At 50.5% G+C, this 24,200-nt stretch overlaps 1 protein-coding gene across 2 annotated transcripts in view; it reads right to left on the reverse strand.

The window, feature by feature from the left end:
* Positions 1–24,200, reverse strand: part of DPYSL2 (dihydropyrimidinase like 2) — a 112,824-nt gene that overhangs the window by 16,243 nt on the left and 72,381 nt on the right. For both annotated transcript variants that reach the window (XM_059926854.1, XM_059926855.1), the window contains exons 4-8: positions 16,163–16,327; positions 13,896–13,957; positions 13,300–13,380; positions 12,695–12,763; positions 6,034–6,154 (exon numbers count right to left, since the gene is read on the reverse strand). In XM_059926854.1, coding sequence (XP_059782837.1) covers positions 6,034–6,154; positions 12,695–12,763; positions 13,300–13,380; positions 13,896–13,957; positions 16,163–16,327 — 498 coding nt within the window. The remainder of the gene's footprint in view (positions 1–6,033; positions 6,155–12,694; positions 12,764–13,299; positions 13,381–13,895; positions 13,958–16,162; positions 16,328–24,200) is intronic.

Consider the following 24,200-nt stretch of genomic DNA (forward strand, 5'->3'; position numbering starts at 1 on the left):
CTTCCTGTCACTCCCCGCCTCATCCCACCCATCTAGGTCATCACAGAGCACTGAGCTGAGCTCCCTGTGCTATACAGCAGGTTCCCACTAGCTATCTGTTTTACACATGGTAGTGTATATATGTCAATCCCAATCTCCCAATTCTTCCCACCCTCCCCTTCCCCCTTGTGTCCACATGTCCATTCTCTACGTCTGCGTCTCTATTACTGCCCTGCAAATAGGTTCAGCTGTACCATTTTTCTAGATTCCACATATATGCGTTAATATACGATATTTGTTTTTCTCTTTCTGACTTACTAGAGTCTGTCATACAGAGTGAAGTAAGTCAGGGAGAAAGCCATCTTTGCAGCTCATTCCTGCTTTGCCCTGTTCAGGGATTCAGAGGTCCTTGCTGTCTTTTGGGTTTTCTTCTCTTCAACCCCCAAAGGCAGGGCAGGAGTTACATCGTCCTGAGGAGGCCTCCACCTCCGCCCGTTTTATAAACACTGTACCTGAGACAGCCATGAATGGGCTTCTGGACCTCAGTCAGGCCGCAGACACCACTGCACTGAATGCCGGAAATAATTACCACTAATAATAATAAACGACCAAACAGGCTTCACTGGCCTTTCTGCCCTCCTCCAAACACACTGCTGATGTTTTCCTGGTGGCAGTTAGACCTTCATGCTCTCCTTCTGCGGGGAAAGTCTAAACTGAAGGCTGTGATCCCAGGCCAGCCTTTGGCAGGCCCCCTAGGATGGCTGGGAACAGCAGGGCTGGGGGTGGTGTTTATTTACAACGGGACTGAGTGCATTCATGAAGAATAAAGGAAGGCTGGGGGTTAGATATGTTTGACAGCTTCCATCCGGACGGTTAGTCATTTCCCATGAACGAGAAGCAAGAGGACAAATCCAGAGCAGAAACAACAGAAAATCGTGTCTGTGTGTGTGTGTGCGCGCGTGTATGTATTTCAAAACACAGCCACAAAAGCACAGTGAAAAACTACACAAACACTGGGACTTCCCTGGCGGGTCCAGTGGTTAAGACTCTGCGCTTCCACTGCAGGGGGCGCTGGGTTCAATCCCTGGTCAGGGAACTAAGATCCCGCATGCCCCCTGGCATGGCAAAAAAAAAAAAAACTACACAAATACACACACACACCACTCTCCCTCTCCTCTAGAGACCCCAGGCCAGAACTCAACACCCCGGCACCTGTCCATGGATAACCTTGTCAGATTTTGGTATCTAGAGTGATCCTAAAGGAACAGAATCTTAAACTTTTCTGAATTGGCTCTGGGGTTTCTGAAATTGGCTCTCTAATCTGATGTGACTTAAAGCACTAACGACTCCACTCCCAGTAGTTAAGAGAGCACTGATAGTACATGGCGTGATAGGGCAAAAGAAATGCACAAAACACCACATCAGGTACTTAAAACAGGCAAAGTTCTGGGTAACTGTGTATTTGACACCTTAGAACATTTTTGTCAAACCGAGTATAACAAGATTAGCTGGTTGTTCCTAATTGCACTGACGAGGTGAGAAAAGACAAGGATGACTCAGGGATTCAAATTCCCAGCTCAAGGGTCCCATAAATGACCCAAAAGTTTCTACATCTGCCCCAAAAGACATCCTCATCTCCAGTAGCCTCAGAGCTAAACCAGCTGAAAACTGAACCCAGAGTCTCACCCTGCAAGTGGCTGAATTGAATTCCCAACTTGCAAGCATCTGCCATTAAGGTGAGGGCATTCTGCTGCAATGTCAACGTTTCCGAGTCTCCAGCCTGCCAGCCCACCCTGCAGACTCCAGACGTGCCAGTGCCCATATCGCATGAGCCAATTCCTTAAAATGTGTGTGTGTGTGTGTGTGTGTGTGTGTGTGAGAGAGAGAGAGAGAAAGAGAGAGAGAGAGAGAGCGAGGGAGAGAGAGATTGGTTGTGTTTCTCCAGAGCCCTGACCAACACAGATCTTGGTGAGATTTTATAACATTCACAGCCCAACCCATGGGCCACTCTCTGGGTTCAAGATTACTAGGTTGTGCATTAACTTAACACGAAGGAATCGTCCCCAGGTTGGGTCAGTCCTCACGGGGCCCGTGACCATGTGCTTCTCATTACACCGCCACCATTCCTACTGACCCGCAGGGCATAGGAAGTCTCGTCTCATGTTTGGGTTGTGAACGTTTCTGCATCTGGGTTCCGGGGGTGGGGAGGGGGGAGCAGGGGGAGGGGGAGGGGGTGTGCACCGGATGAGGTCATCGGGCACTGCCTACGCGCCACCATTCACACGCGGAAAGCATCAGCGCCATGCTCGACCCCTCACGTGGACAAAATGCAGTTGGAGGGTGCCTGTTCGCGAGAAATCCCGACACTGGATCCTCAGTGGAGAGAGAGCCGGCCCGGAGCCTGGAACTAAGGGTTCTATTTCCCACGGGCTGGATGACCTGGGGCAAGATAGTCAATTTCCGCATTGCAGTTTCCTTTCCGTGACATGAGCCTATTATTACATCGACCTGTGTCTAAGTTCTTTTGAAGAGTGAAAACTGCCCAAGGTATCGTGGTGCTGGCTGTGTCTTCATTTCCTTATCTGCAGAGTGGGGTTGGTGACACGCTGTCCTGTGGAAGGACACAGAATGAAGGAAGCAGCACGGGCAAGGCAGCCCCGTGGAAACAGTCCTCACTCACGCTCTGTCTCACACCTTCACTTACCTAAACACCTCCTGTCTTGGATTTAGGACCTGCAGGTCTCTGGGTGGGAGGCACACGGAGACCCGTGAGGGGAGATGCTACTACGCCAGCCATTGATGGGATTCTGGTTTCTCAACAGCTCACATTCGCAGAGAGACGTTGAGTCGTTTTACGCAGCCTGACCCCTCTAAGACCGGGTAGGGAGCTGCAGTGCGTGTCTGTGAACAGTGGCGCCTTCCCCTGTGCTCTAACCATACTTGGCTCGCGCCTCTTTGATGAACTATTTCCCATGTAACCGTCTGCTCCTGCACCCTCCCACTGCTAGTAAAGGAGCTAACAGGGCTGGGACCATTTCTCACCTCCAGCTCAAATGCCTTAAGTATCACATAGTAAAAGTTCGTGGAATAAATAAGGGAACTCTCTATTTTACAGAGGAAGAAAAGGAGCCACAGCATGTTGGCAGTGTCCTGCCATACCTGCCTCCAGGGTCCAGAAGAAGCCATCTGAAGCTGAAAAACAATCCTCAGCAGAAAATCCTTGCCCCTTGCTCTGCTTTTCTAACAAGCCCAAAGTTAAACCAGCCCTTCACTCTTTAATCATCCTAGTAGTAGGTACCGTTATTACATAGCCCTTACGTGCATTATCTCATTTAAGCATCATCCTTTTGCCTTTGTCACCACTACTATCCTCCCCTGCAGATGGAAAATGAGACCTAGAGGTGGTAAGTCACCTGCCCACCATCACTTGCTAGTGCCTCGTGGAGCTGGGATTTGATCCAGGACAGGATACTGATCCCAGAGGCCTAACGCTCAGTACAGCTTTATGTTGTTTTTCTTCTTGGTCACTGGGGAAATCCTTGCTTCAATATTATCCATGACTCTGTTGGGTGTCAGACTCCAGTTTCTACTCAGTTTGTTGAGGAACTAAACCCCAGCAGATACCGAGAAGGAGATGGTCACAGCATTTCCCATATTAAAATAATCTCAAAGCATGAAGGTGAGTCAAACATTAATGCAGACCTTCATGGCCCGAGGTCAGATGCCGACGATCAAAGCCCAATTCCACCATTCACCAGCTCTGAGCTTCAGTTTACTCAGCTGCAAAGTAAAACAAAGTGCAGAAATTCCTGCCCCGGCCACCTCCCAAAGTTGTTATGAAGTTCCAACAAGATGGAAAGAACCTAAGCGCCTACAAGCAGGTGAGGATTTCTCCTTGCTCATTAGCACCCAGATGCACTGGAAATGCCTTTCTGGCAGCTCAAGTTCATCTAAAGCAAAGGCTTTCAAGGGCTACAGGGACACTGTCTGAATGCAAGAGCCGCCCTGGGAACCACAAAGCAGGCACAGTTGGACTCACACCCCGAAGGTTCTAAATGAATAGACAGAAGTGGTCCCTTCTTGGTGCTCAGCCCCCAGTACACACACAGGGTCTAAGTCATAAAGACAACAGAGGGACATCCTGGGGCGCTGAGTCGCAGGTACCTGAGAGGGCCTGGACCCCAGCTCCGCATCCTCAGTTGGGAAAACTGAGACACAGAAAGGAGAAGGAGCCGCAGCACCGCCGGCAGGGAGGCCTGGGGCCCAGAGCTCCCTCTGCGGCCCCCGAGCAGGGCCAGTGCTACCCGCCCCAGAACCGAGACACCTCCATCTTGAAATTCAGACAAGTGAGACTCCGAATTGGAAAACATGGCCTCGGTGTTTAAATTCTGCTAAATTGAATGTTGAATTATATTAAAACTATATTAAAATGTTCGCTTAACTTTCTGTCTCTTATTTTCATCTGGGTATGGTACGGTTACTAAAATAAGCTGCCCCCAACCTCCCCTTTGCACACGTCGAGCCAGCTGTCCGCTCCACCCTGCTACAGGGAAGCAGCGATTCTGTGATTAGCGCTGGGTGCTGAGGCTGATTCCCGTATTGCAAATGTGTGCCTGGGTGATAAAGGGCCCAGGTGAGGGAGGGTCACCGGCAGTAATCATCCACGTGTCTCCTAGAAACAACTCAGAGCTGATTCTAAGTGAATGTTCCATTTCAGAAAGGCAGTTCCTTCTAGCTGCCAGGAGAGGGCAGGTTTCCAAAAAACTGGTAACGCAGCAACCATTTCACGAAGAGCCTAAGGACAAAGACCCCAGGGGAGCTGCAAAGAACAGGGGCTAGGAATTCATTGCTGGGTCCATCTAGAGGCTATCAGCTCCTGGGAGAGGCTGACTCAGTGGTCATTGAGCAATTTGTTCTAAGTCTTGCACCAACTCACCCACCAGTGAAAAAATCCGGATCCATGTGGATCACATCCCACAGAGAACCAGAAACAAACCAGAGAGGTCAGACTGCTCCCTTGCTGACAGAGAAAGAAAGACACATGGAGAGAGACAAAGGAATCGAAAAAGAATGAGGGGTCGTGGGGAGGGAGAGAGAGACACCAAGAAAGTGGTACAGAGACCAGGAGAAAGCTAGAAGAAAGTCAAGAGAGAAATGGAGACACCGAGCTGGAGAAATGCAAAGAGGCAATCGGGTTGGGAAATAAAACGGGGAGAGAGGGAGGAAGGAAGAAAGGAGGGAGGGAGGGAGGGAGGACTCTTCTATGACACTCATGTTCTGATCCAGCCAAGATCCACCCCAAGTCCACTAAACAGGATCAGGCTTTCTTTCTGTAAGTGGAGCTACACGCCCAAGCACAGACCGCGTGGTGTGATTACCCGTACTCAGAGTTGAAGGCAGGTTCAGTAGGGCTGTGCTGCATTCATAATGGATAAGGGGCTCACGGCACATCTTCTGGAAGCAGCACTTAGTAAATTAGTTTCCAAGAACCTTCCCGCTGGAACAGAGGACCAGCCTCAGCCCAGAATATATCGCTATAAACTACAGAGAGCCACTCCAGCACAAGGAGAACAGGACACGAGGGCGGCCAGGGCAAAATCCCCATCCTACGCCCCCATGAGACTCTCTCACACACCCCAGCGGAAATCACTACCAGTCACGGAGGGGAACGGTATTTAGCAATAGAACGTTCCCCAGGATTCTGTGGCACATGGACTGACGTCATCTGTGTATGTGTCTGGTCCATTTAGACTGCATCAAATTAACTCCAACTTCTCTACAGAAGTGGGGGCAGGAGGCAAGTGTGCCCGTCCACCCACCCTGCGCTGTGCGCGGCTTTAAATAGATACCAACACGGCCGCGGCCCCGGAACACAAGCAAGAAACTGGAGCTCCCCGCCGTGCCCAGCTGTAATTAGGTTAATGCTGGAACGTGAGGAGAGCAGGGCGACCCACTTGGCAGGAGGGGTTGGAAAAGCAGCCCTCCCCCTCCCCCCTCGCCCCGTCCCCCTCCCCTCTGGAACCTGCGTGCAGTCAGACCGCAGGCGGCACTTACCTTTCTTCCGGGCCTGGGCGATGACTTCCGCGGCGCTCTTGCTCATCACCTTGGTGACGTACAGGGGGCAGTTGGTCTGGTTGGCTATGGTGATGGAGCGGTTCACGGCTTCAGCCTCGACCTGCAGTAGGGCATCCAAGCGTGAGAACTGTACCCACACTCAGTCTGTTCCCTGAGCCCGTCTCTACCCTACCCCTCACCGGGAGAGGCCACGGTGAACCAGAGACCACTGTGTCCTCAGGGCTCTACCCTGAGGGGCACTGCAGGCGGGGGACGTGACTTGCCCAGTGTCACTCAATACTGATTGGCTGAAAGGACGGGGCAATTCCTTCCCGGCCCTTGTGGATGGTTCTAAGCGTGGTCTGCATCAGCCGGGGGTCCGTAAGACATGCAGATTCTCAGGTGCCTCGGGCCCTTCCCCAGACCCACAGGATCAGTAACTCTGGGGGTGGGACCCAGAAATGTGGCTCTTATGGACCCCAGGTGATATTTACACTTGCTAATGTTTGAGAACCGCCATGCTTGGAAACGAATGGCTCCCAGTTTGGTGCATTCACTCCAGGGGCATGGTCTCCAGTCAAAACACTCAGCGATGGAATTTCTGAGCTGGGCTTCTGTCCCACGCCCACAAATGAAGCCAGCATCACCCAAGAAACAATGTGACCTCACAGGGCTCTGGGAACAGAGCAGGCAGATTTGTTTAAACCAAAGGTCCCTCTGTATAGGCAAACCGATCATCACCAGCCACAGACTGGTACACCCTTCAGCACAAGATGGGAGGGCTGCTCTAACCAGTAACCTGATTCTTTAAACCTGATGCTTCAGTGAATGATGTCCCAAAGACCCCAAGGGATTACTGCTAAATACCTGATCAGGTGAGACTAGTTCTTAGACCGTTATATCGCACAGGGGAATCAGCAGTGTGTGCTTAGCATGAGAAGCTGAAGGAGCAAGTGAGACGATGTAACAGAGGACCTCAGAAAGCCTTTTGCTCCCTCCCGAATCCTGGCAAAAAGGCTGGCTTCAGCTCTTCCAGGCAAGGGACTGGGTCTTCCTTGGTTTTTTGCATCCTCCAGGCAGTTCTCCCTGGGTAGCGCCTGGTACCCAGCAGGTGCTCAAAAATGTTTACTGAGCAAATAAGTGACTTCATTTTGGGTTAATGGTTAAAGCTAGGCTGTTCCATAAAGAGCTGCTACTTTTCATAAGAAATGACCAAAGCTCCGGACTGAATCATCTTAGCTAACCAGTCTCTACGGCAGCTCGGCCAAGAGCTGAAGTTCTGCAACTGCGCTAAGGGGTGATCTAATTTAATATACGAGGACATGTTTCACATTTGGTCTCTTGGGCTTCAGCTATGTGAAGAGAGATGTCTCGAGACCCAAAGGCAAACCAAACAGCTCTTGAAAAAGCTCATTAAACATCCAAGTGTTTTTAATTCCTGGCATAGCTGAACAATCAGCCTCCCCTCTCCTGGGCTCCAGTTGCAACACAAGGGCCTCTAGCCCAGGCAGCACAGAGGAGGGACGTCTTGCATCTCTGCGGTCACCATAAAAGTCCACAGGGTGAAATGCAAACAGGACGCCACTAGAAGCTGCATGGGTTCCAGGGGTGCGGGCGACTGCCCAAATTCACTGTCCCAAACCAGACTCTTCTGAAAGCGAACAGAGGCGCTATTCATAACTTCACGGGGCGACGGGTTTGGACCAGGACTGCCCCGGGTGAACCAGAATGCACAGTCATGCTGATTAGAGAGTAAATGGAGCAGAAGTGCCCGTTCTAGGGGGCCCTACCCTGGGGCACTGGCTTCTGTGAAGACTGATTTGGTGGGAGAATCTGGGTCCCAGGGCCCTGTCTGGATTGGCTCATCCGCTGGAAGGTGAGCTCTGAGCCCTCCCCACCCCCTAGTCGGACAACAGGCCTGCAGTGAGGGCAGAGGCTCTAAGGTCACCTCGCGGAGAGAGAAGGTCATGTAATCCCCACGTCTCCACCTTTCACCCAGAACCATGGAAGGATCCCGTGTACCATTCTGGTGTACATGTATGTGTATGCCTCTGATATTAAACATAAACCGTCTTATGTTAAACATAAACACACAGGGCTTCCCTGGTGGCACAGTGGTTAAGAATCCGCCTGCCAATGCAGAGGACATGGGTTCGAGCCCTGGTCCGGGAAGATCCCACATGCCTTGGAGCAACTAAGCCCGTGCACCACAACTACTGAGCCCGCGTGCTGCAACTACTGAAGCCCGTGCGCCTAGAGCCCGTGCTCTGCAACAAGAGAAGCCACCGCAATGAGAAGCCCGCGCACCGCAACGAAGAGTAGCCCCCGCTCTCCGCAACTAGAGAAAGCCTGCGCGCAGCAACAAAGACCCAGTGCAGCCAAAAATAAATAAATTAAAAAAAAAAACAAAACATAAACACACAGTGAACTCTGGCTTCAATATTATGACAACAGTATTACAGTTTAAAAATAAAATTTTGTAATTGTCTCCTTACAGAGCTGTCAGGGATTTAGGGGGTCACCTAAGCCCTGGTTTCTGATTTTAAAGATGAGCCGCCCCAAGGTCCAGGGAGCAACGCAACCTGTACAGGCACGCAAGAAGTGTCAGTACACGACACTCCCCTTGCGGCCCAGGCCCCCAGCTGTCTGCATACCCCAGTCATCCCATACCTCAAGGCCCGGTTAGGAGGTTCCCTCCCCCATCAAGAATTCTGTCACCCTTACCTCCGGTGCCCACTCTCCTCCCAGACACCAGTCTTTGTGTGTGTGTGTGTGTGTGTGTGTGTGTGTGTGTGTGTGTGTTCTGTTTGTTTATTTTGTGCCACACCACATGGCTTGTGGGATCTCAGTTCCCCGACCAGGGACCGAACCCAGGCCACAGCAGTGAAAGCCAGGAATCCTAACCACTGGGCCACCAGGGAACTCCCCAGACACCTGTCTTACAGCTGTAACTGGCTCCGAACCCCATCATATGCCACGCCCCTACTTAACTTTGCATCTCCCCCTTCCTCCCCAGCTTGTCTGGAATCCCTCTCAGAAGGGCCCACTTTCTCATCCACCTCGATGCCCCCCACAGGCTTCCATCATAACACGTGCTTGGGTACCACTGACGGACAGGAGGTTTCTAGATTTCCACATCCCCTATCGTCTCCCTTTCAATCTTCTCAGCTGAAAACTGGGGGAAATCCGACTGGCAATCTCACACGGTCGGGTTGGAAAGGGCAGCAGAAAGAAGAACGGGTTTTGTGTGGTTCAAGCAGAAGTTAACCGTCATGATGCTGGCGATATGGATCATAAAACCAGGAAGGAATTACATTTTTGGATGTTCTTAACTGTTTCTTGTGCATTGGCAATATCTCCTTACCGGACTCGAAAGCTCAGTTCCCTCAGAATGCATCCATGTTTTATCCTCTTTATCTCTTACAGAGGGTTTAACACACTGTTAACAGATCCCTGGCGATGAACTAAAAAACCACCCCCAGCAGCCAAGGGAGAAGGGGGCAGCTGGTGCCTGGCCGCTCACAGGGCTGACCTAGAAGTGCACCTGCTCAGGGGGAGCACCGCATGCTGTGCCCGGCCTCGAGTCGGTGCCTCTGAATCAGCTGAGAGGCCGGTGACCGTGGAAAGCAGACAGAAGAGAAAGTCCCCAAAGCAGCCTCTCGTGAGACCACAGGACCCTCCCAAGGAGCCAGAAGCTCCCCGTGTTGGAGCGTTGCCGCTCTGCCAGCCCCTAAAGGAGCCTTCGCAATCTACAGCTGGGGATTCTGAGGTTCGCAGTGCAACAGCGGCTACAAGAGAAGTCTCCCGGGCCTCAATGTGGAAAAACACGTTTGATGTTTGTGGTCAGAATAGCAACCAGGACCCCTCTCCTCTGATAGCTTTGGCCTGTTCAGTAAACCCAGGGCAGGCTTGCTTTCTATTTGGGGTTTGCACGGACCTGGGGATGCAAAGCAGACGGTGGGAGAGACGGAAGCAAGCCCCCGGGAAGGCTCTGAAATGGAAACAAGCGCGCGGCTCTCACGAGGAGCCCCAGGTATCAGGAAGAGGGGCGTTTGCTTTTCTCAGAGGACAATATCCTCTTCCTCTTCTCAGCTGATCCGGCCCAGCCCCCGGATGAGGCGAGAGTCCACTTTCCAATGCAGGCCAGCCCCAGGTGTCGCCACCTGGTTACACAGGCCCGCTGGCTTCCCACTGAGCTTGGGCTCCGGGGTGTGTGTGTGTGTACACACTGAGGGGGTCGGGAGGGCAGGCAGGATACTGCTTGCACTTTCTAGCTCTCTGATGCTGAACTTCACACCCCAGTGATTTCTTTCCACGAGAGACACACTTCACCGCAGGACACCTCCGGGCGGCACCACACACAGGCAGCAGAATGGAATGGGTCCCCTGGATCCAGCCGTGCAATGGACTGAATGGCGCCCCCTGGAGTTGTGCGAAGGAGGCTGTGTTGCGTTGCCCTCACAGGACGCTCTAAAGCTGAAATGTGGGCTGTTACGCACAGTGTCTGGCACCTCTGGGTACTCAGGAAATGCTAGCTCCCGGCGGGGCTTACAAGGAAAAGAAGGGAGACGCATCCCTCTGCCCCTCCTGGAGACCTTGCAGCTCCAAGGCCTGATCCCAAAACTGTTTCAAGACTGAACGCAGGGCCAACCACCTCCAAGGAGGATGGGTCTGGGGACCGTCATGCCTGCGCCGCCCTTCCCACTCCCACAGCTTTATCCAGGGAGATGCGGTTAAAATGATCACCGAGGCCAGCCTTGAAGGGGAAACAAAGGCACAGAAAGGAATCTTCGGAGTATCTGTGCAAGTGAGATGGTGTCTGCACGTGTGCGTGTACATGTATGTGCATGTGTGTGAATGTGCACACACATTGTGTGTTTGTGTGTACACGTGTGCGTGAGTGTGCACGTGTGTGTACATGTGTGCACTTGTGTGTGTGCACCCTTGTGTATAAAACCAGCCTCAGGTATTTTTAGCGTCGGCTACTGGGACTGTCTGCCTCTCCCGCGACCCGCATCCCCAAATCACTGCCCTCCAGCCACGGTCACAGCCTGGGGCTCCCCGCAGCCAACAACACAGGGGCCTAAAGGGGTCACTTCAGCCTCCTGCACCCTCGCGCCAGCTCCGGTTCAGCTCTTCCGCGCGCGCAGGAAGGCTGGTGATTGTGAAAGGACCTGCATCCCAGGGCCTGGAGAGGGACCACACAACGGTGAAAATGTAACAGCTTCCATCCTTTCATCTGAGACAAATGACCCCAGGGCCTCAGATGGTAATGAAGGTGCCCTGGTGTGCATGTGCACGTGTGTGACTGTGTGTCTGTGGCTCTGTATGTATCTGTGTGCCTCTGTGTGTATGTCTGTGTGTATCTGTAACATGCATGTCTCTGTGTGTGTGTCTCTGTGTATCTGTGTGTGTATCTGTGCATATGTCTGTGTCTGTGACTCTGTGTGTGTATCTGTGTGTGTGTCTATGTGCTCACACGCAGTAAAAGGGCAGAACAAGGAACTGTAGGCCCTCAGTGTGTGCAAGACATTCTAAGTGGCTTCTACCTTTGCTTTTTTTCTGCCTCTTTCCTACATTCTTTCTCCTTTTCCAGCCTCATCCCTCCCTCCCCCAAAGCCTAGGGAAAAGGCTGGGGAGACGAGCCACCTCACCCGAACCAGGCAGCCCATTTGATGGCTCCTTCAATGCCACACCTTCAGAATCCATTTTCTTCTGGGAGGAGCAGAGCCCACGGGGCCTAACGTGACCCCTTCCCAGACTCAGAGGGGACGTCCTGGCCCTAAAGTTCTGCGATTTGGGGGCCCTGGTCCCATCCGTACCCCTCTCACCCAGCATCTCCCTCCACCTGTTTCCAGGAGGAAAAATCCTAATTTTAAGTCACCATCCACTCCCGTGATGATTTTATCTGCCCTCTCTGCCTGTCTCTTTTCCAGGAAGGACAAAATCTATTCATTTCCATGAGACCCCCAGCATCCTCTGCTCAGAGCTGCCAAGTCCTCCAACGTCTGACCTTGAGCCTTTCATTAAAGAGCCAACTCCTGAAAAGTATTCAGAGGCCACAGATTCTAATTTAGAAAAACAGGTTCTCTGCCACATAAGATGTGAGCACCCCCTTCTCACTCACAAGCCTCGCCACCCAAGACAGTGACTCTCAATGTCGGGGCCAGCAAGAACCCTGCTCTGAATCTTCCCTCCTCGATTTTGAAAGATTCTGTCTCCCACACTCTGCTGATTATGTTATACCCTGTGCAGACTTATCACGGAAAAACTTACAGTCCCCCTTCTGCTTTCTAGACACTTAGAAGAGCTTTTATGGTAAGATTTTGGAGGCCCTGGCTTATGAACCACAAAACCCCAACTGCTGGATGCTAATAAAAAGCTGTTTGTGTCTGTCTACCCAAGAAAGGGCTTGAAGAATTAGAGACAGAAAGAGGAGTCTTTAGGCTAAACAAGCCATACTGCTTTACCCCATAGCACAGTCTAACCCTTCACTTTGCCTGTATAGACACTTCTCAATGGGTGATGTGACTTTCTCAGAGGGACCAAAATCAGCACCCAAGAAGCCCCATTCTCAACAGGCAGGAAGTGGGCTCTCTGTGGCTCTGGTGGCGCCCGCCCCAGAACATGGATTCATGCATTCCGTTCAACAGGCGCTCACCTCCTCGGGCCGGCTCAGCACATGTCCCTCGGGGCCCGTGATGCCCAGATCCAGGATCCTCTGTTGTTCCTGCAATGTTTAAAGAAAAGCAGGCTTTCAGGGGGAGCTGGATCCCAGATGGCTCCGACTGCTGAGACGTGGGTAAAAATTACTCGGGCAAGACAGCAAAATGGCACGCTGACCACTGAGCCCTCATCCCAAGACCCCACGAAGAGAGGGCACGGTACCCGGCTCTCAGTGCTGCCCGAGCTACGACAGATCGGTTACAGCCTCCCAAGTATGTACAGCTGTCCCCTGGGATGCCGAAAGCCACTGTGTCCCCAGCCCTGGGCTACAGAGTAAAATATCTATACGTGGACTTCCACAGGCAGCTGCGTCACAGCGCCGAGGGGAAGGACTTCTCTGTGGAAAGGCTACACGTCCTCCAGAAGATGCCGAGGGGCAGGTGCACCCCCAGCATTCGCGCTGTCAGCGAGGCTGTTTGCACGGTCCCACTGGGTCACTCCGCTGTTCCCCACTGGAGCTGAGCTATGGAAGCCGCTCCACTCTCGAGCCTGCCTCTCACCCTGTGGGTCACGTCGAGGTGATGAAGAGAAAGCACATACCTCTGCGATGATGTCGCCGTTTTCCGCGTGGACTTGGGCAATCGCTCCAATGTCCCGGATCACGCTCAGGACTTCATAGATCTGAGAGAGGGAGGGGGTGGGATCAGAGACAGGGACCTCTGCCTTCCTGGTCACAAGTACAACCACCACCCTGACAGCCACAGGGACCAGCACCGGGACCCCTCGCTGCTTCTATTAAGGCCGGCTTTTCTGACACGCCCGAGGGCAGTGTTTCTGGCCACAAGTGGCAGAGCAGGACCTCTCGGTAATTAACAGATAGTTAACAGAGGCAGCGTAACCTAAAAGGGCTTGAATTAGGAGAAGCTCTTGGGTGACACCTTCTCTGCACCAGGTTTACTGAAGAGGGTCGGGGAACACCTCTCGGTCACACTGGTCCACGGCAGGTGGCTGATTCCAGAGCCTGGTGGAACACCTGTCCTGGGGGACCAGGGCACTGGGTTCGTACCCTCCCTAAAGGGAGTTACATCAGGGGCTTCATCCACCAGCCATTTCCTGTGAGCATTCACTGGAGGCAGCTTTCAAGACAACAGCAGTGGTCCGAACATACCGAATGCCAGCGAGCAGGCTTTTCTTACCTGGGAATCCGTTAGCTGGAAGCGATCTTTGAAAGCCATGTACACGAGGAAGGAATTTACCCCTAGTGGACAGACAAAACAGAGAGGTGGAGATGTGACAAATACATAAACCAATAATCTGGAAGGGAATAAGGAAGTAATAATATTATGCATATGTATGCAGAGAGACAGAAAGTCAGAGAGAGAAAGAGGGAGAGACAAAGAGAGACAGAGATGGAGACAGAGAATGATAAAGCGAATGTGGTAAAATATAAACTGGCGAATCTGGCAACAGGGTGCATAAGGATTCTTTTTAGTATTTTTACAATTTTCTCTAAAGTTAAAACTATATCAAAATTTTAAATTGCCTGTATTTGTACACCCACGTTCACAGCAGCATTACTCACAATAGCCAAAAGGTGGAAGCAAAATGTGTCTGTGGATGAATGGATAAACAAAATGGGGTCCATCCATACAATGGGATATTATCCAGCCTTAAAAAGGAAGGGAATTCTGACACAGGCTACAATATGGATGAGCCTCGAGGACATTCTGCTAAGGGGAATACGCCAGTCACAAAAGGACAAATACTGTAGGATTCCACCTATAGGCCAAATTCATAGACACAGAAAGTAGAATGGGGGTTGCCAGGGGCTGAGAGGAGGGAGAAGGGGACGTTATTGTTTAATGGGTACAGAGTTTCATTTTGGAAAGATGAAAAAAGGTCTGCAGATGGATGGTGGTGATGGCTGCACAACAATGTGAATGTCCTTAACGTCACTGAACTGCACACTTAAAGATGATTAACGTGGTAAAGTGTACACTATGTTGTATTTTATCACAATTAAAAGTGAAAAGTTAAACATAAAAGTTGCTCCTAACTGTTGTGACTTTAACAAGAAGATGAATTAGAAGACCCTGCAGATGAAGATCTATAATAAATGTCGTTTCTCTGGTAAACCGATTGCCTTCCAGGCTGATTTTTAAGAAACGTTTTTAACAAGAAAAGGGCCGTGAGTGTGACAAGCAGATGTCACAATTCTCACCCCGGCATTTTAGTTCTTGCTTCCAGAGGCACCAGACCAAACATCCCTGCTCAACATTCATCACAATGGTAAACAACTGTACTGACAACCTGCTAGCCTTGGAGCTTAATTCAAGTTGCCGGGGGTGCTGGAAGCTGCCTGGGCTCAATGCCTCAGGACATCCCTGCCCTTGTCCCTTGCTAGGCAACAGTTGCTATGGGAACCCTCCAGGCTGATGTGGAGTAAATTTATTATAAGTATTGAATCCCTTTGAGTCTTGGTACTCTCAAAAGTGAGAAAGGTCAAGGGTTACCTAGTTTCTTTCACATGGGACCTTCAGGCTGCAATGAATCTTAAGGTAGCTAACCCAATATCCTCATGTGAGATTTTTTTTCCTAATTGAGACTCATAAAATTTAAGTGATTTGCCCAAGGTCACACAGCTAGCTTCTGGAAGAGCAGAGAGATAAACCCAAGACTCCAGATTTTTATTCTAGGCTTTTTCTACCAAATCTATGGATAGCTACCAGATCCATGCCTAGATTTTACTCATAGCTCATGGCATTTCTGAGCCTAGCAGTCCCAGAACCCTAAAGCATAGATGCTTCCTTGACGATTAGGATCCAAAGAGGGCAACATGTGACCCCATGTGACCTCTAGTCTATAGCCAAGGTCAAGGAGACGCCCAAAGATGATGTGGTCTGGTAACACCACCCAAACCCCCAAGGTTCCTGTGGACAAGAGGGTCCCAGAGGCACCTTGAGGTAGTTAAGACTTCCCCCAGCCTCCCTGGGAATCTTTCAGAACCCAATCCTTAGAATCTTGTTCCCCTAAATAGTCCTATGGACAAAGACAGACCCCGCAGGTGGTCCCAAAGCCTCATCACCCTCAAACCTACCCTGATTCTTCTGGGTTTGCAGGAGGAGACTGCTCAAGTCCTGTACGCAGGGTCCCGGGCTCTCTCCTAAGACCGCCCAGAATCCTCCCTGGGATATCCATGTTATCCTTTGAGGGCAAATCACTCTCACAGTCTCAACTCTCCAGCCTGGCTGGTGCACACAGTTCGCTCACACCAGTAAGCTGTGACTAGCTGTCTGGCCACCTGCAATCAGCACGAGCTGCAGCCTAAGCCCTCCCTCCTGGCAGGCACGGGGGTGCAGAAGGCACCAATCAGCACTCTTCCCAGAGCTCTCCTTCAGAGCTCAGCCAGCTCGTGGGCTGAGAAGGAAATATCCCCAGAAGGTGCTGGGGCAGCACTACCTACCGTGGTCCTTCACCAGGGCCTCCATCTCCTCTTGGATGCCCTTGTGCCACTCGGTGATATCCACGTGCAGAGAGTAGTCGCAGCAGGACTTGCTGTCGGCCCATTCCCTCCACTGGTCGAAGGCAGCCAGCAGGCTGGTCCCAGGCTCGGGAACCACATGGTCAACTAGAAAGGAACAGACACGCGTCGTCACCAACAGGAGCTTCAAGGGTTGCGGGCCAGCAGCTGTTTCCCCATTTCGACCCCGAACAAGGGCTTCTTGGGTTCAAAATTGAGATGGTGATCTCTACCACCAGACTCTAAGAATTCACTTAAGCCAGCCGACTACCCAAGAAGGAGAAAGCAGAAACTTGGCACGACTCCTCCAGTGAAACCACGCACGACCTGCCCTGATCTGATTCCCCAGCTCAAAACCGCTGAAAGCACAGAGCTCGGGCACATTTCAAGGACAATGAGTCCTTACGGACAATGGCAGTGTCAAATGGCGGGCCAGAGCCGGCAAGCCCTTCCTTGTGCTGATAGCTGGCTTGCGAGACGCCCCCTACCAGACGGCAAGGAACTTGAGGATGCTGGACCGCAGCCATGCAGACGGGGCCTTTTAGAAGTTCCCCGGCATATCCACTCTCTCATCACCACTCGGATTTCTGCGGCATAATACCACTTTGTAATTTAAGGGAGATCTTTCATCCTATGAGTTCAAAGCATTTGAAAACTGCGGTTATTGTTATATTATTATTGAGGTAGGCTGATACGGAGGACAGAGGCCTCTGGAGTCAGGTTCACCTGAGTTTGTTTCTTGGCTCCACCCCCCACCAGCAAGGTGAGCTACTTAATCTCCACTACCCTGAGTTTCTGTGCTGGTTTAAAATAGGGATATTACGTACCCCATACATTTGTTATGAGGACTCAATGAGACGGCATGTCAACATGTCACTCCCCAATTTAAATCCTCCAACGGCTTCCCCTTACTCTTCAGATAAAAATTAAAGTTCCCAACAAGGTCTTCAAGATCTTGGCTTGGCCCCTGCCTACCTCTACAAATCACCCTGGACCATCTACCCCTTGCACTCTGATCTCCAAACACACAGGCCATCTTTCAGCCTCCTCCCTTCTGCCACAGGGCCTTTGCACATGTTGTCTCTCCTAGGTCCTGAAGAGCTCTCGCCCAGTTACCATGATTATTATTACTCATCTTCTGCACAGAGACACTGAAATACAAACTGAAATGACGTGTCCAAGGTTGAATCAAACTTACACAACCAAGAAGACAAAACCCAGGACTCTTGACGCCTAAAGCAATGAATCATTCCTCTAAATATTAGATTTTCTATACCCAGGTAAGCAGTTCTCAGCTAAGAAAATGCCAGCCCAGGCAATGCTAGTGAGCTCAGATTTCTGAAGTGGATCAAATCTTGCAGACGCTGCTCAATTGTAATCAACTGAGCTTGGCTTCATATGCTTGAAAATACGGACATTTGAGCTAAATTTTCTTTTGACAAAATTTACTTTTTATAAGTAGTAGTATATGTAATTAAATGGGTAAATACATAGCTGGTATTGTAATACATATAACATATAATGTTACCTAACAAAAGCAATGAGGATATACACTTCTAATACAAGTCTGTTCCATCTGTAAAATACTAACATAGAAACTCTGACAAAGTGATTTCAAGTCTTCTTCTTAAACTGTGTCCCCCTGCCCCTGGCAAAAAGAAAAAGAAAAAGAAAAAAAGGACGAAAACCTGACTTTGTAGCAATCACAGTTTGGGCAGTATCTCCCTAGTCACGCCCCTGGCTTCATCACCTGCCCTCCTCCAAAAAGCCTTCGGTAGCTGTCCACCATCTCTAGAGTGAAATTCTAACTCCTTTTCTTGGTCCTGAAGACCGGTCCCTGATCATCTCTCCAACATAATCTCTGCCACCTACCCCCTGCTCACCACCTTCAGGCCACCCCGGCCTTGCTTCACTCTTTGACCTGCCCAACTCCCCGACCTCCAGGTCTTTGCACAAGCAGTGCTCTTTCTTTGGAAATCCATTCACCTTGCTCTTTCCTTGGGCATCTTGTTTTTCTCCTTCTGATTGGGTTAAATGTCACCATCCAGGGTCTCATCCCTCCTCCTCTGATTCGGTTAAATATCACCATCCCAAGGTCACATCCCTCTTCCTTCTGATTGGGTTAAATGTCACCATCCCAGGGTCGCACCCCCATGTGCAGTAGTTTCTGCATCGTTTCCGTACTTTACTCTCTGACTCTCCCCCTCCCACCTCCTGTCGCCGGGATGTAAACTCCCTCAGAGCAGGGGGTAGGTGCCTAGACATAAGAAGTGCTCAATACCTATTTTCAACAAATGAATGAATGCTCCCTTCCAGCTCCCACGCCACCCTGCAAGATCAGGACATGCCCTCCTGGGAACACAATCAGATTTTCCTGCTCAACTCCAAGCATAGGTAAGATCATCGGGTGCTATGTTCCTCAAAGTTCAGGGTGTATAAAAATTATCTTGAGAGCTTATTAAAACCCAGGTTCCTGGACATCACCCAGACTTTCGGATTCTGTAGGTCTGGGGTGGGACCTGAGAATCCGAATTTTTTTTTTTTTTTTTTTTTTTGGCTGTGTTGGGTCTTCGTTTCTGTGCGAGGGCTTTCTCTAGTTGCGGCGAGCGGGGGCCACTCTTCATCGCGGTGCGCGGGCCTCTCACTGTCGCGGCCTCTCTTGTTGCGGAGCACAGGCTCCAGATGCGCAGGCTCAGTAGTTGTGGCTCACGGGCCCAGCTGCTCCGCAGCACGTGGGATCTTCCCAGACCAGGGCTCGAACCCGTGTCCCCTGCCTTGGCAGACGGATTCTCAACCACTGCGCCACCAGGGAAGCCGAGAACCTGAACTTTTAATAAGCTCCCTGGGAGCTCCACTCTGAGCATCACTAACTGAGGGCAAGCCTTTTCCCACTGATTTCTTCTGCGAAACCGCCATTCACTCATGCCCGCTTTACCACCAGGGTCCTGTTTACTACACAACAGCATTATCACTGACCAAAAATACCTGGTTCCCTCCATATCCAAAAGCAGCTCCTAGAGTTATGAACCCTTGAAAACTCAGGACACAGGCAAAGTTGAGGGCTTCAGGGAAATAAACACATTTCCTCCAAGAGCTAAGGACACTCAGAAACGTGTCCACGAAAAGCCTCCACATGTTTTCCCACAGTTCTCTTTAAATAGAAGCTCTCCTGGGAAGAGCTCCTCCAGGGAACAGGGCAGAGTGTCACACTCATTTCCGGAGGGAGCAGAGATCCTCCTCTGAGGACAGAGCCTGGAAATGACTTGCATGGAACTCACAGGCCTTTTCCCTGGTGACTTTCCTAAGCCATCTGTCCCTACGAGAGCCTGGCTTCTGCCTGACTGTTGACTTCTCTCCGCTCTTGTAAGACGTGAGGGACAGATCATCAACCCAGCCTGGCATCGGACCGGGAAAGGATGGCCTTTGGGGTTGGTGAGCCCCAAGTTCTGATTCTGACTCCTGCTGCCTCCCCCCACTGCTGTGTATATTCCTTGGGACCCCACCCTCTCTTCACATATAAAACGCGGGCATGAAACGACTACCGTTGAGTGCAGGGCTGTAAGAAGTTCAAGAAAGCGTGTGAAAGCACCTGGCAAAACATCTGGCACACACTGAGTCTTCATTCCCTCGGGATGAGCCATCGGAAACACCACTGTGGTTTGAGTAGGAGGCCTGTGAACCTGGTTTATGAGAGAGCCAAGAAGATGCCCCAGGACGGCGGCCTGAACTGAGGAGTTCCAACCAGCGTCCGGAAGTGCTTGTATGTAGAAGACACCAGCTCTTTCCAAAGGACTGTTATTACTTCTCTTAAAACTGTCAAAGGACCCTACTTTTTTTTAACAGCTTTATTGAGATATAATTCACATACCAGCCAATTCACTCATTTAAACTGTTCAATTTTTAGTCTCGTCACAGAGTTACGCAGCCATCACCACAATCTAATTGTAGAACATCACCCAAAAGAGAAACCCCACAGTCATCAACTGCCCCTCCCCACGCCCTCCCATCTCTGCTACTCCCAGCCCGAAGCAACCGCTAATTTGCTATCCGTCTCTACGGATTTGCCTACTCTGGATATTTCATATAAAAAGAATCATACAATATGTGGTCTTTTGTGTCTGGCTTCTTTCACTTAGCATAGTGTTTTCAAGGTTCATCCACTGTAGCACTATCAGCACTTCATTCCTTTTTATTGCCTTGAGTGGTTTTGGTACCCTGTTGTTATGTTTATTGGATATCGGCAAAGCGTTAACACCACGTAAATATGCTGCTCCTGGAAAATTCAAATCTAGGACCTCTTTGGAGTTTGTAGTATTTAAAAGACCCTATTTTTTAAACTTCTTATAGTAACTGTAGATTCACATGCAGTTGTAAGAAACGATACATTGTGACCACCTAGAGGGGTGGGATAGGGAGGGTGGGAGAGAGGGAGATGCAAGAGGGAAGAGATATGGGGACATATGTATATGTATAACTGATTCACTTTGTTATAAAGCAGAAACTAACATACCATTGTAAAGCAATTACACTCCAATAAAGATGTTAAAAAAAAAAAAGAAAAACAATACAGACAGATGCTCAGACCCTCCACCCAGTAACACCCCCTGCCAACCGCGCCCCCCAGCCAGGGGTGATGTCTTGCTAACCTGAGTACAACATCACACTTAGGAAGTCAGCCCTGACATAATCCAAGACCCCAGATTTTTAAAAAGCCAGCGGTTAGTGTTTCTGATCAATTTGCACGGGGCCCTTCGTATTTAGAACACATAGAGATGCTAGAAAATCACCCCCGCAGTCCCTGTTCTGGAAATGAGGTGGCTAAGCAAGAACAAAGTTCCACGTCTGCTGGGGGGAGAAGCAGGTAAAGCAGGAGAAAGATGGGGGGTGGTCAGCCCTGCCGGGTCCCCCCTCGGGCCCTCCCCCTGCCTCTCTGAAGCCTCACACACAGACCCCTGCAGGGGCAGGTCTAGAACCTCCTGCAGTCGGTACACACACCACCGGCGCTCCCTGGGTCCTTGAAACTATCAGAACTGCCCATCACCAGCCTCCCCTTCCAGAATCAGCACTGCCTCATTCTCCAGGCCCTGCACTTAACTGTGTGTGTGTTGGCCTCGCCCATTTCCATCTTAGATAAATTAATGGACTTGAATTAAAAGCAAACCATCAGGGAGATAACAACACAAACCACCGCTGGCTTATCTATGGAGGCTGGTGTCTACTCAGCGAAATGCCAGGTGACCTAGTCAGCAGGGAATGGCTTTTGTTGGTAGAGAGATAAGAGCCTTTGGGGAGCCCAGCCTGACAGTCAGGATAACATGGCTTTGTTCTGAAAAAAGGCAGAAAGGGAAGAGAAAGCACCTGGGAATATGAGAGGGACACATAGGAGAGATAGTGCTTGAGCTCCTGACCAGTTCTGCCACCTCCTCATCATGTGTGACTGTGGGCAAGGTATTCAGCCTCCGTGGACTTGAGATTCCTCATCTGTAAAATGGGGTTAATACTAGTACCTAAGCCACAGAGTTCTAATGAGGTGTAAATGAGTCGATATGGGACCTACTCCGAAGAGTGCCTGCTACACGAACACGCTGAAAAAGACCAGCAGGTAGACAAAGTTACATTCCTTCATAAGGAAAACTCCCACATAAATCCCTTTGTGAAGTATTAAGATGCCTCTAAAGCACATGCTTCCAGGGCTAACTACTCGCCTTGCACAAATATACTGCTTCTCCCACAAAGCAAGGAAGCATTTTCCTAAGAGCTGGAACTATCTAGAACACTTTTTCTTATATAAATTTATTTACTTATTATTTACTTTTGGCTGCGTTGGGTCTTCGTTGCTGCGCGCGGGCTTTCTCTAGTTGCGGTAAGCGGGGGCTACTCTTCGTTGCGGAGCACAGGCTCTAGGCACGCAGGCTTCAGTAGTTGCAGCACACGGGCTCAGTAGTTGTGGTGCACGGGCTTAGCTGCTCCGCGGCATGTGGGATCTTCCCGGACCAGGGCTCGAACCTGTGTCCCCTGCATTGGCAGGCAGACTCCTAACCACTGCGCCACCAGGGAAGCCCCTAGAACATTTGTGCCTGGTTTTCTCATCTACAAACCGGCGATAATAATGCACCTCACCGCATTTTTGTGAGCGTTCAATACGATGTAGTCTACCAGGTGCTGGTCACATATGACCAATTACCATTCGTATTCTCTTCTCTGTGCCCCCCAAAGCATTAATTAAGCAGGAGGACTGGCACACAAAAGGCGCTCAAAAAGCACAGGAGAGACCAAACATCACACATGCCTCTAGCAAGCAAGGCCTCAGCCATCTCGAGGACTGGACCACTCTTCCTCCCAGGGGCGCAGCCACGGGACTCTGCGAATGAACACACCGAGCTTAGGACCCCTACCCTCCACCAAAGTCCTTGTCACACACAGCAATCCCATCCATCCCCCATATAGACTCACCACGGCGACTGGTACATCCCAGCCCTCCTGAATGAATGCCGGCAAGAGGCCCCCAGCCTTAGGCTAGCCCTGGCCAAAGAAAGGAACAACAAACTCAAGTGTAATTCACAGACTCTGACGATGGGAGGAATGGCAAAAATAATGAATATTCATCAGGTACTTCCTACGTGTCCAGGACTAATCTATGCATCTTCCTTGGATTATCCCGCTCAGTCCTCACACCAGACCCCTGCAGTAGGAGCCATGGTGGCCTGAGTTTTCAGTTAAAGGAGCTGAGGGACAGGACAGTGAGGTTGAGTAAGCTGCTCACGTCACTTAGGGCGCACGGGGCGGAGGGCCTGGCCTGCAGGAGGTGAGCAACGTCACAGCACCTGGGCTGCAGCCCTGCCAGGCCCTGGGCAGAACTCTGGAAGGTGGGCCATAACGTGGCCTTAGCTGGCAGAGGTGAACCGCGGCCCCAGATGGGAGGCTCCAGAGCCCCTATTCAGCCACCCCTGCGCAAAAGCGAGCCGGGAGGGGGGCTCACTGAGAAGTAAAGCGCCGCCTTATCCCTTCACTTCTCATAACGACAGCAAGTAGTTCAATAATTCAATAAACACAGAAGAGAACTGTGTCGTTAGCCTAACGATCGCAGGCATACTAACTGCTCGAACCTTGAGGCACTGGGGTCATCCCCTTATTTCTCTCTTTCCCGAACTTCCTTTAATGTAATCTTGCTTTTAAAACTAAACGAGTATATTCATATGCAGTAAGTCGAGCCATAAGAAACTGTTCAGGGCTTCCCTGGTGGCACAGTGGTTGAGAGTCTGCCTACCAATGCAGGGGACGCAGGTTCGAGCCCTGGTCTGGGAAGATCCCACATGCCGCGGAGCAACTGGGCCCGTGAGCCACAACTACTGAGCCTGCGCGTCTGGAGCCTGTGCTCCGCAACAAGAGAGGCCGCGATAGTGAGAGGCCCGCGCACCGCGATGAAGAGTGGCCCCCGCTCGCCGCAACTGGAGAAAGCCCTCGCACAGAAACGAAGACCCAACACAGCCAAAAATAAATAAATAAATATATATTAAAAAATCCTTGGGGAAAGGAAAATGTGGTCCTAAATTTAAAAAAAAAAAAAAAAAAAGAAAGAAACTGTTCAGTATCCAGTGATCGCTGCTAGAATCATTAAGCCAGATCTGGGGGGAATAAGGGCCGAGGCAGGAGCCAGTAAAATGTATTTATAAAACAAACAAACAACCTCTTAAGTGACCCTATGATCAGCCAGCTTTGGAGGAAATAAACCATGCTCCTGAAATACTTAAAATCTCTGTGGGAAAAAAATACATTAAAAGGTACACATAGGGGGACTTCCCTGGAGGTCCAGTGGTTAAGATTCTGCGCTTCCACTGCAGGGGGCATGGGTCCGATCCCTGGTCAGGGAACTGAGATCCCACATGCCACGCAGTGCGGCCAAAAATAGATAAATAAAAAATAAAAAGAAAGTCAATTAAAAAAAATTTTTTTTAATTTTTTAAAATAAAAATTAAAAAAT

Source organism: Balaenoptera ricei, chromosome 6 (assembly GCF_028023285.1).
Source record: "Balaenoptera ricei isolate mBalRic1 chromosome 6, mBalRic1.hap2, whole genome shotgun sequence".
NCBI classification, from domain to species: Eukaryota; Metazoa; Chordata; class Mammalia; order Artiodactyla; family Balaenopteridae; genus Balaenoptera; species Balaenoptera ricei.